At 31.5% G+C, this 12,858-nt stretch overlaps 1 protein-coding gene across 1 annotated transcript in view; it reads left to right on the top strand.

Moving 5' to 3' along the window:
* Window positions 1-12,858, top strand: part of LOC139500813 (chloride channel protein 2-like) — a gene marked incomplete in the record, with an annotated part of 75,661 nt that overhangs the window by 18,059 nt on the left and 44,744 nt on the right. The window contains 4 exon segments of the mRNA XM_071289682.1: window positions 1,079-1,211; window positions 1,866-1,997; window positions 7,526-7,654; window positions 12,318-12,451. Coding sequence (XP_071145783.1) covers window positions 1,079-1,211; window positions 1,866-1,997; window positions 7,526-7,654; window positions 12,318-12,451 — 528 coding nt within the window.

Raw genomic sequence — 12,858 nt, 5'->3', positions numbered from 1 at the left:
GCTCCATCATGTAAAATGTATATATAATATTTAAAAACTGAAAATGAATATTTAATATGCAGGAAATTGCATGAGACAGATAAATTGCCTAAATATCCATGTTTAGTTGATTTAAGAACATTACATTGTTCTTAAATAATAAGCATGTCCTTATCCATGTTAACTCAATAATTTATGTTGAACGCGTAAATCCCCATGGTAAATTTACAGCATAAAGCTGTCAAGAGTCTGAAAACTGTGTTTCCCACTCAAATTAAGGTGACAATTTGACCTACATGTATAACAGGTTTATGACAACTGGTACTTACATGTAGTTGATATTTTATTTAGATATAAGACAGTTAAGATTGATAATTATGTATTCAGTTACGATATTGTATACTGCACTAATGAATTGTCGACTTTTCATAATGTCAATGCATATTTGTACTACATGACACACAGATTTTTTTGGGGAAAATTAAAAAATGTGGTTTTCCACTTTTGCATTGTGTAGAATATATAGGCAAAAAAAGTAAAAAAATAACATTTGAAATTAGGATTTAGATTGACAAGCCTAGGAAGGAGTTATTCGTGAAAGGGATGAGATTACTACTATTTTTTGTTGATGTTTGCCCCAAGTAGTCATTTGAGAAAAAAAATATTTGTGTTTAGTGCAAATGGGTTTAGAACTCTACTTAAAGAATAAAAATTCCTGAATTTAGTCGTTATAAATTATATATTATGTGAGTAAAAACATTTTTTTTTACTATATGACAAAGATTTTTTCTGTACAAATTATACATAATGTCAAAAAAACGTTAAACTAAGAATGTTTGTAATTCATTGAACAGTCACACTTAGATTTGTGGTTCACCAATACCCACAAATCCCATGAAATTTATCATCCAAGGAATACTAATGAATCCATGGTATTGGTTGAATTTTCACTGATGCTCAGCATAGAAATGAAAAGAATATGTAAAATAAAATTTAATATTCAGGATACACAATTTATCATACAACTACTGAAAAATGTAACTTTGTTTGAATACTGCACTATTTTTTACTAAAAAAAAATGTGAAAATCTCCTTTCAGATATATGGCCAGTACAAGAGAGACCTTGGAAGTTTTGCTAAATTTCAGGCCAAGAAATTTAAAGATCAGAAAGATTTAGGAAAGACTGAAATAGTAAAATCAAAATCAAGACTAGGCTTATATATAATATTAGGTATATTTTATGAAATTATTACCTGAATCTGGTCTCAGAACATGTTTTTTTCTCTAATGATCATGAAGCTAATATCAATTACTGATAAGGTTTGGTACACCAAGGTAAAGATAGCATCTCACATCTCAGACCAGTATTTATTTCTGTGTAAACTGTCAACAGGAACAGAAGAGACATTATGAAATAAGAAGATGTGGTATGATTGCCAGTGAGACAATTGTCGACCAAGAGACCAAATGATGTTGAAGTTAACAGCTTTAAGTCACTGTATAGCCTTCAATAATGAGCAAAACAACTCATAGTAAGCTATAAAAAACACAAATGACAAATGAGATATCTAGCAGCCTGATTTATATACAAAACAATTAACAAATAAAATATACAGCAGCAAACGACTACCACAGAATTACAGACTTCTGATTCAGGTATATACAGAATGTGGCTGGGTTAAACATGTTTATGAGTGCTCAACCCTCCTTTAACATGGACAGATATGTTACAATTCAACGATCACAAAAAACTTTAAAAATCATTTGAAAATGGCTTACCTCATCAGATTAATTAAAACCACGAAAATAAACTAACAAAAATACAAGACACTTAACTTATGCAGCTGCATTGATGTAACAAATGATTTTATTTTTTATTTTACAGATAATGTAATAAGAGTCAGAGATGTTGTATTTAAATCCATTGGAGAAGACTGGGTCTTCTTGGCGCTCCTGGGAGTTCTTATGGCCTTACTTAGTTTTGCCATGGATTATATCATAGAAAAATGTCAAAGTGGTAAGATCTATTAAAGAGTTAGTTTTGGCCCTAAAAAGTTAAGGTTGGTTGGCAATACAGTAAACACGCATGTTTTCTTTTTCATACAGATGCTATTTGAATGAAAGTGTATGGATCTCTTCTTGAATAACACCACAAGGTTCTATGCCTCAAAAGGAAGATTGGCATTGATTTTGGGGGTTATGGTCCTAACTCTTATGAATTACAGGCAAAAAAGAGGCCATAAAACAAGTATTTGTTTCTTGTTTCAGGACGATAAAATGTGTAAAAGTGTATAAATTTCTTCTTTGAAATTGTACCAGTAGGGTCCATACATTAAAAAGAATGGTTTAAGGGGTTATGGCCCAAAACTGTGTAGGAATTAGGGGCAAAAGCAAAACTATGATTTTCTGGTTTTTGGAAAAAAAACTTCAGTATAATTCTATTGATTTCTATGAAATTGTACCACAAGGTTCCATATCAAGAAAGGATGATAGAGATTGGTTTTTGGGGGCTATTGTCATAACTGTTCAGGAAAAAAAGTCCAAAAAACAAACTTTTCTAAAAAAGTATGAATTGTTTTTTTCTTGACCAATTTCAATGTGGTTTAATTCACAGTCTTGAATTTTTGGGGTCTACATTTAGGTCCAAATTAAAATTTTGTTTGATTTAAAAAAAAAACACGTTTTTTGGGGGTACTTTGTATACATGTATTTAGATTTTCTGACATGTTTTCAAGCTGGTCCAAATCAAGGTCAAAAATAAAATTATAGTTGATTTCAACACAAATTGAATAAAACAGGTTCTTTTCAAGCTGAATCTAACCGTGTATTTAGATTTTGGATTTTGGGCCCTGTTTCTAACTGGTTCACTTTGAGGTCTAATACCATGACAACTGATAAAAAACTTTGAAAAGGATTTCTCAGTCAAACATGTTTGCAATGTACAAATTGGGAAATAATCGGACCAGAAACCACTATCTTGGTCGAAATTCATGTCAAATTATGAATATTAAGATTAAGGACACATAATGCACTTTAATGCAAAAATTTTACTATCATATCAACTACGGTACAAAAGATATGTACTTAATAACCATTGATAACAGGACATGACTAGTTAAATGGATTGTAAACGTTTCCTACCATGACAAATCATATCATCTAGTCAAATCTGTAAAATAGCTGTAAAATATATATTATATGATATATCTATTGGTTTCCTATAAGGCCACAAAATATGATCAATTGATATATCTTTTGGTTTCCTTTAAGGCCACATGCCATTAATTTTTATACGACCGCAAAAATTTTAATTTTTTGTTCGTATATTGCTATCACGTTGGCGTCGTTGTCGTCGTCCTGCATCGTCTTGCGTCGTCGTCCGAATACTTTTAGTTTTCGCACTCTAACTTTAGTAAAAGTGAATAGAAATCAATGAAATTTTAACACAAGGTTTATGACCACAAAAGGAAGGTTGGGATTGGTTTTGGGAGTTTTGGTCCCAACATTTTAGGAATTAGGGGCCAAAAAGGGCCCACATAAGCATTTTCTTGGTTTTCGCACTATAACTTTAGTTTAAGTGAATAGAAATCTATGAAAGTTTGACACAAGGTTTATGACCACAAAAGGACGGTTGGAATTGATTTTGGGAGTTTTGGTCACAACAGTTTATGAATTAGGGCCAAAAAGGGGCCCAAATAAGCATTATTTTTGGTTTTTGCACCATAACTTTAGTATAAGTAAATAGAAATCTATATAATTTAAACACAAGGTTTATGATCATAAAAGGAAGGTTGATTTTAGGAGTTTTGGTCCCAACAGTTTAGGAATAAGAGGCCCAAAGGGTCCAAAATTGAACTTTGTGTGATTTCATCAAAAATTGAATAATTGGGGTTCTTTGATATGCCGAATCTAACTATGTATGTAGATTCTTAATTTTTGGTCCCGTTTTCAAATTGGTCTACATTAAGGTCCAAAGGGTCCAAAATTAAACTTAGTTTGATTTTAACAAAAATTGAATCCTCGGGGTTCTTTGATATGCTGAATTTAAAAATGTACTTAGATTTTTAATTATTGGCCTAGTTTTCAAGTTGGTCCAAATGGGGGTCCAAAATTAAACTTTGTTTGATTTCATCAAAAATTGAATAAAGGGGTTCTTTGATATGCCAAATCTAACTGTGTATGTAGATTCTTAATTTTTGGTCCAGTTTTCAAATTGGTCTACATTAAGGTCCAAAGGGTCCAAAATTAAACTAAGTTTGATTTTAACAAAAATTAAATTATTGGGCTTATTTGATATGCTTTATCTAAACATATACTTTGATTTTTGATTATGGGCCCAGTTTTCAAGTTGGTCCAAATCAGGATTCCATATCAAGTATTGTGCAATAGCAAGAAATTTTCAATTGCACAGTATTGCACAATAGCAAGAAATATCTAATTGCACAATATTGTGCAATAGCAATTAATTTTCAATTGGAGTTATCTTTCTTTGTATAGAATAGTAGTTGATAATATATGTTGGAAATTTGCCAGACATGACTATGATGTCATTTTCTATTTTTATTTGCTAATAACTTTATGTAAATAACTTCATTGGAAATTTGCCAATATAAAATGTTGCTGATGAAGCTTTTTTTCCTTATCTTATCTAAAATGTTTTTAGATAATGTATGCTGGACATTTGCCAGACATGACTATGATGTCATTTTCTATTTTTATTTGCCAATAACTTTATGTAAATAACTTCATTGGAAATTTGCCAATATAAAATGTTGCTGATGAAGGTTTTTTTTCCTTATCTTATCTAAAATATTTTTAGCTTAAAAGTTGTGTCCATACTTGTTCTCATTTCAGATTTCATAAATAAAAAGAAAATTTCTTCAAACATTTTTTTGACAGGATTAATATTCAACAGCATAGTGAATTGCTCAAAGGCAAAACAAATTTTAAGTTCATTAGACCACATTCATTCTGTGTCAGAAACCTATGCTGTGTCAACTATTTAATTTTAGATTTAAATAAGTTTGAAGAAGAAATCTTTAATTGATTTGTAAAATCTTGACATTTGTTTTGTGTAAAAAACCCATATAATGTCAAAAATTTGATCACAATCCAAATTCAGAGCTGTATCACGCTTAAATGTTTTGTCCATACCTGCCCCAACTGTTCAGGGATCGACCTCTGCAGTCGTATAAATCTGCGCCCTGCGGAGCACCTGGTTAGATTCCAATTTCTTTTGTCATTTTAGCATACATTGGTGAAATGGCTAGTTTTTTTTCATCATTTTATTTTGTATTAATCATTCTTTGTAAAACGTAAATTTTATATATTAAATATAATGTATTTTGTAAATATTTGATTTCTCAGTTTTGGTAAATTCTCTATTCAAGTTTATAGAAAATTTTACTTGTTTAACATTTGAATGCCCATGAAATCCTTGAAAACTGTTAACTCACAAATAGTATATAATTATGTAATGAATTCAGAGTAAGTTAATTTTATATCATCTAATGAACTAGCAAAAAAAAAAAACTTGATTTAGTATGGTTTAGTTTTAAATATTGGTTTGTATTTTATTGGAACAGTGGTTGACATTTGTTATATATTTTGCTCTGATAAATACCATTAAGAAATATATTAAGAATAATAAGAAAAAGTAGGGTTGTAGTGGCACTTCATTTGTTATATGCCATAAATTTACATGTTCGTGGTGTTTTATAAACCTTAATTTAAATGTCTGTGCTATTTGTAGCTACAGGTTAAAACGACATCTAGAACAAAGTGTTGACATTATTAATGACTGTAAACTGACCCCTGTTTATTTGGGTGAAAATTTAATTTATTACTCATGAATTTTCATACGTTATGTGTTTTAAAGATAATAAAATATGTACTTAAAGTATGACGATGAGAAGACCCTACAGAGACAAATGTAAATAACATTCAAATGAACTGTAAACTTATGAGGACCTTGGTGACCTTAGAAATGACTTTCTTCTTTTACTGGTATACTAAAGCAAACTATTTAAGTTGACAATTGGTAATTTCTATCATTTAGTGGAACAGTGTTTCGATCTGTGCTGTTCATCAAAATTACATAATTATGATAGATTTTATTCTATCTCAGATGACCACCAAGTCATTTGTGTGATAACATTTACTCTTCTGAATCGTTTGGAAAAGAATTTGTCATGCAAGCAATCATTTCAAAAATAAAGACATGCTGGTATTAAAACCCCTCTATTTATATCACAAGAGTATTTCTTAATACAAAACAAATATATAACAAGAATATCTAAGAATAATGGAGAGTAAAACAGACCAATCACCAACTTGCAACTTGTCCAAAAACAGATGTATAAACAAGGGAAAACAACAATGAACAAATGAAAAGAGGGGCTCTACCTCTACTATATATCTATAAATGTTTTGGCTGAAATGAGGCTTTACAACTCTAGTTCTTTTATTTCTTAACTACCTTTACTATATATTTATTGATTAATTTATTTCCAGCTAAAATGTGGCTGTATACAGAGCTGGCATTCTCTCTACCTCTACAGTATTTTACCTGGATTACATATTTATTTATTTATTTGTAGCTAAGATGTGGCTGTATACAGAGCTAGCATTCTCTCTACCTCTACAGTATTTCGCCTGGATTACATATTTATTTATTTATTTGTAGCTAAGATGTGGCTGTATACAGAGCTGGCATTCTCTCTACCTCTACAGTATTTCGCCTGGATTACATATTTATTTATTTTTTTGTAGCTAAGATGTGGCTGTATACAGAGCTAGCATTCTCTCTACCTCTACAGTATTTTACCTGGATTACATATTTATTTATTTATTTGTAGCTAAGATGTGGCTGTATACAGAGCTGGCATTCTCTCTACCTCTACAGTATTTCGCCTGGATTACATATTTATTTATTTTTTTGTAGCTAAGATGTGGCTGTATACAGAGCTGGCATTCTCTCTACCTCTGCAGTATTTTGCCTGGATTACATATTTATTTATTTATTTGTAGCTAAGATGTGGCTGTATACAGAGCTGGCATTCTCTCTACCTCTACAGTATTTTACCTGGATTACATATTTATTTATTTATTTGCAGCTAAGATGTGGCTGTATACAGAGCTAGCATTCTCTCTACCTCTACAGTATTTTACCTGGATTACATATTTATTTATTTATTTGTAGCTAAGATGTGGCTGTAAACAGAGCTGGCATTCTCTCTACCTCTACAGTATTTCGCCTGGATTACATATTTATTTATTTATTTGCAGCTAAGATGTGGCTGTATACAGAGCTAGCATTCTCTCTACCTCTACAGTATTTCGCCTGGATTACATATTTATTTATTTATTTGCAGCTAAGATGTGGCTGTATACAGAGCTAGCATTCTCTCTACCTCTACAGTATTTTACCTGGATTACATATTTATTTATTTATTTGTAGCTAAGATGTGGTTGTATACAGAGCTGGCATTCTCTCTACCTCTGCAGTATTTTGCCTGGATTACATATTTCTTTATTTATTTGTAGCTAAGATGTGGCTGTATACAGAGCTGGCATTCTCTCTACCTCTGCAGTATTTCGCCTGGATTTCATACACAATATTATTTATATTATTTGCTACTGGATTCACACATTTAGTGTCCCCTCAAGCTGTGGGTAAGTTTATACCGGTATGTCATGGAAACTGAATAGAATACAGAGAAACATATTAACACTTAAAAATAAAAACATGCTAAAACTGGACATTGTCTTAAATCTTTAAACCCTGTCTATGTGTGTGGTATAGTGGTCACATCAACTTTTAACTCAAGTACACATGTTCATGAGGGTCTGGAAGGGAGTGTCCTCAATTTTGTAATCTATATATTTTAGGACCCCATTATTCTTTTTTTTTTTGACCCATTTTTCTCTTTTCTTTAAATTTTCGTCCACTATTCTCTATTCTTTACTACTGCACCAAGACCCTAAATAATATAATAGCTAGTTTGTTGTGTTGTGAATTTAAAAAAAAGGTTTGACCCATATTTTGTGGTTCACTGAACATGGAAATACAAAATTATGAGCTGGGCTTGATGTCCTATAGACACATACTCTTGTTACCAATTGATCCTGTGTAATGTAATCATAGTCCTCAGTCTATAGGGGTTTGACCTTATAGGTTTTACTGTAATTTTGTATGATTAGTTATTTCTGAATGAAATAAGGTTGATTTATGCTTTTTTTTGGAGTACAGATATTCAGAAGATTTTATTATAATTCTTGAGTTTTTTTCTGATGAAGTCAATAACATGACTCTAACAGGAAATGTATTTCTAAGCTGAAATTTAGTAGTATATTGATTTTTCTACTGTATTTGAAAAGTATGTGCATTGACAATATGTTGTCTTTACAGATGAATGCATTTAACAAGTCACTGATGGAACAATATTCCAATAAAAATCAAATCAAGGTTAATAAGAACTTCTTACAAAAATATAAAAAGAAAATAAATTGATAAAATTATTTATTACAGTATTTTGCTCAAGCCATACACTTGCTACATGTCCCTTCCTTATTTTTTTTGGTTCAAAAACCACTGATCATATGTGATAAAATGGATAAAAAAAAATCATGTTGAATAGCACATCTATAAAACATGTACTTTAAATAATTTAGTATTCAAGCACTTGTAAGACTTTTTTTTACATCACATGTACATTAAACAGCATCTCAAATATCATTTAATGTTAGGCCATTCAATATTATTCCGTGTTTATTATCAGCAATTCTTATAGAATTCAGAAAATATTTTAAAAAGTCAACAAACAATTTGTTTTGAAACTTGTAAATTTTAAATAATTTATTTTTGGAACAATAATCCCTCTATAAAGAAAAGCATTATGATTGGAGTTGGAGAAACACTGAAATTATTTTACAAATCGCGATGACATATTACAATTTTCTTGTACTTAGACTTCAACTATTATTGCTAAAGCATGATCCCTAAAATGGTCCGAGTACACAGTTATTTCGTAGTGCATTTCTTTTAGACAATAAATAAAAATTTAAAAAATCCCACCTGCGCTTTCTCAATAATATTTTGACAGTGTGTTGTACTACTTTTGGGACAAATTATATCAAAACTTCATCAGCTCTAACTCAAAATATGGACAATTTTATGTTAAGGGGGTCTTGAAATCTTATGACAGCTTCCGAAGTGCTAATTTTGGACCTTTTTCAGCTGGACCTAATCACTACTTTACATTAATATTTATGACCCAATTTTTTTTACAGTGTCATTTCACCCCCCCCCCCCCCCCCCCCCCCCCCCCAACTTGCTATATGAGGCATAAAACATGGAGAAATAAATTTGGAAGGGGTATAACAAAAATTGGCAAGTAACACACTGTCCACACTAAGGACTATATTCGTGGACAACGAAAATCAAAGGACGATAACTGTGTACTCGGACCAAATGTTATTGTCTAACTCTTCAATTAATTTTCATGGCATTGGTGGCCCAGTGGTCTAAGTAGTTCAACTACTTTTTTTGCTAGCCAGTCAACCTTAAGGTTGTGAGTTCTAATCCTGCTTATGTAGGTGCACTCGACTCTTATCTTAATTGACTAGGTTTGTCAGTTTACCTACTGAAGGTAATGGTTTTCTCTTGGTTTCGGCTTCCTCCACCAATAAAAGTGACTGTCACAAAATACCACAATAGTGCTGAAAGTGGCATTAAAAACCAATCTGCCACAAAATACCACAATAGTGCTGAAAGTGGCATTAAAAACCAATCTGCCACAAAATACCACAATAGTGCTGAAAGTGGCATTAAAAACCAATCTGCCATAAAATACCACAATAATGCTGAAAGTGGCATTAAAAACCAATCTGCCACAAAATACCACAATAGTGCTGAAAGTGGCATTAAAAACCAATCAATTGTCTTCTTTCTTTCCAATGGTTTTCAAGAAGATGTTGAATATAAAATAGATATGAAATGGCCTTAACGACAAAAAACATATATACTAAAATCAGTTTTCATGTACTTGCCAGAAGGTTATTTTATAAAGTAAGGATTAATTGTTTTTATAAGGTGTAAGATGACAGGTTCATAGTTATAACTATCATGTTAAATGTCTTACAATGTCTTTCATAAATCGTCTCTTTGGACATTTCTATGTTAAACATTTGAAATTCATTTACTTTGTTAAGATCTTCATCCTGTTTCTGGTTCAGTCAGAAGATTACATGACTTTGCCATTTTCTTTGTAGTTGCAAATAGATTTTGATAATGTCAAATTTATATAGTGATAAATGGAGCACGGTGCATGTACTTTTGAGTCACTAATGTAATTGAATCATTATTTTGATGACTATTTACTTGTTGCACTTCCCTTCCGATGCATTATTTTCAGGATGGAGAATAATGGACAAACAAAATAAAGAAAAGCAACAAATGGGCAATAGGCAAAACTATAACGAATTGAGATAAAATTACCTAAACAATTGTTGTTCAGAGGCTGTTGTATGATGATGTGGTTCATAAGTTTGTCTCATTTCTATTTTAGCTCACCTGGCCCAAAGGGCCAAGTGAGCTTTTATCATCACTTGGCGTCCGGCGTCTGTCGTTGTCCGTCATCTCCGTCGTCCAAAACTTTTACAAAAATCTTCTCCTCTGAAACTACTGGGCCAAATTTAACCAAACTTTTGTCACAATCATCATTGGGGTAACTAGTTTAAAAAATGTGTCCCGTGACATGGCCAACCAACCAAGATGGCCACCATGGCTAAAAATAGAACATAGGGGTAAAATGTAGATTTTGGCTTATAACTCTGAAACCAAAGCATTAAGAGCAAATCTGACATTGGGGTAAAAATGTTAATTAAGTGAAGATCTATCTGCCCTGAAATTCTCAGATGAATTGGACAACTACTTTTTGGGTTGCTGCCCCTGAATTGGTAATTTTATGGAAATTTTGCCGTTTTTGGTTATTAATTTGAATATTATTATAGATAGAGATAAACTGTAAACAGCAATAATGTTCAGCAAAGTAAGATCTACAAATAAGTCAACATGACAAAAATGGTCAGTTGACCCCTTAAGGAGTTATTATTATTGCCCTTTATAGTCAATTTTTATCAATTTTCATTAATTTGGTGTAATTTTTTTAAAATTTTTACAAAATATTTTCCTCTGTAACTAATGGGCCAAGTTTATTATAGATAGAGAAAAACACATCACTTTCACCAAAACACAATTTTGTCATGAATCCATCGGTGTCCTTTGTTTAATATGCACATAGACCAAGGTGACCGACACAGGCTCTTAAGAGCCTCTAGTTTTATATAGGTTAGACTGTTGGTTTTCCTGTTTGAATTGTTTTACACTAGTCATTTTGGGGCCCTTTATAGCTTGCTGTTTGGTGTGAATTAAGGCTCTGTATTAAAGGCAGTTCTTTGAGATATAATTGTTTGCTTTTTACACATTGTATTCTTAGATGGAAATTTGTCTCATTGGCACTCTTACCACATCTTCTTATTTCTACTTAAGAATCGATAATATGGGTCACTTAGGGCATAAGAAATCTTCTTATGAGACATTATGTAAGGTTAACATCTCGGAGGATATTCACCTTTTGATTTCTTAACAAAGTTAGACAGAGCATAAAAAGTTAGACCATTAAAAAGTCACAAATACTATAACACTAAAATTAACTACTGATAAGTACATTGTGTTTATTTTAATACACCAGTTTTATTAAGACAGATAAATACAATATATTCTCATCGATATATTTTACTGTGGAATCATTCATTTTTGTTGATTGATGATAAATAGTTTTTTTCATGGACAATTGATTTCACTGTTTTACAATCAGTCTTCAAACAAGTGTATAGATAATTGTACGTATTTGAACAAAGTAGTTCATGGTTAACCTATATCCAAGAAAACTCGAAACTTGGTATAGCAAGAATAATATTAACTCTTCAGTGTCATATCATACAACTTGAAAATAGCATTGAAATTATCTGATACCATCCAATACAGATTTTGACAAGAGTTTGATAATTCCCATTTCTAAAAGGATTTTTTCTATAGTTGCAGATCCAGAAATTTTCATAAAGGGTGGGGGTACGGACTCCTTAAGAGACGGTCTTGCCCCAGTCAGGCATCAGTGAGTCCCCATGTAATCGGCTCAATTCAATTTTCCCACGCTTGGCCCCCCTCTCAATCCGCCTCTGATCTACTTCATTTGAATTTTGGGGGATATTTGTCTCATTGGCAATCATACCCTATCTCCTTATTTTATAACCTTTCTCTCTTCTTTTTTTATAGGATCTGGTATACCAGAAATGAAGACTATTTTACGTGGAGTTGTTCTCAAAGAATTTTTAACATTTAAAACACTTGTTGCCAAAGTTGTAGGACTTTGTGCTTCATTAGGAAGTACTTTAACTTTAGGGAAAGAGGTAAGAAAAATATTGGCCTGCCTAATATGAATCTTGTGTTAATTTGGAACTTGTTGAAACTGAGGTAAAAGACCATGCAGTTACATAAACAAACACCTTAAACCGTGATTATCCATTTTATAAAGAACTGAGTAGAGTGAGTCAGACAGAAAAAAGAACAATGGGTTTGAATCCAGTTTATGTTTGCAACCTTAAACAGTTTAAAACAAGTAGAATGAAATTTTATAAGTAACCAGATGTAATTTTTACTTTTAGCATATTTATTTCAAAAAAGATATCTTGTCCAACTCAGTCAAATTATTTAAACTGTTGTAAATTTCTTCATCTGTTTTATTTCGACAAAATTATTTAAAGTTTACCAATGTATCAAACATGCATACTGTTTCAAATATCATACAAGAACTTAT

The sequence above is a fragment of the Mytilus edulis genome, chromosome 13 (genome assembly GCF_963676685.1).
Source record: "Mytilus edulis chromosome 13, xbMytEdul2.2, whole genome shotgun sequence".
In the NCBI taxonomy this organism is placed as follows: Eukaryota; Metazoa; Mollusca; class Bivalvia; order Mytilida; family Mytilidae; genus Mytilus; species Mytilus edulis.
This window is presented reverse-complemented; position numbering and strand designations above follow the sequence as displayed.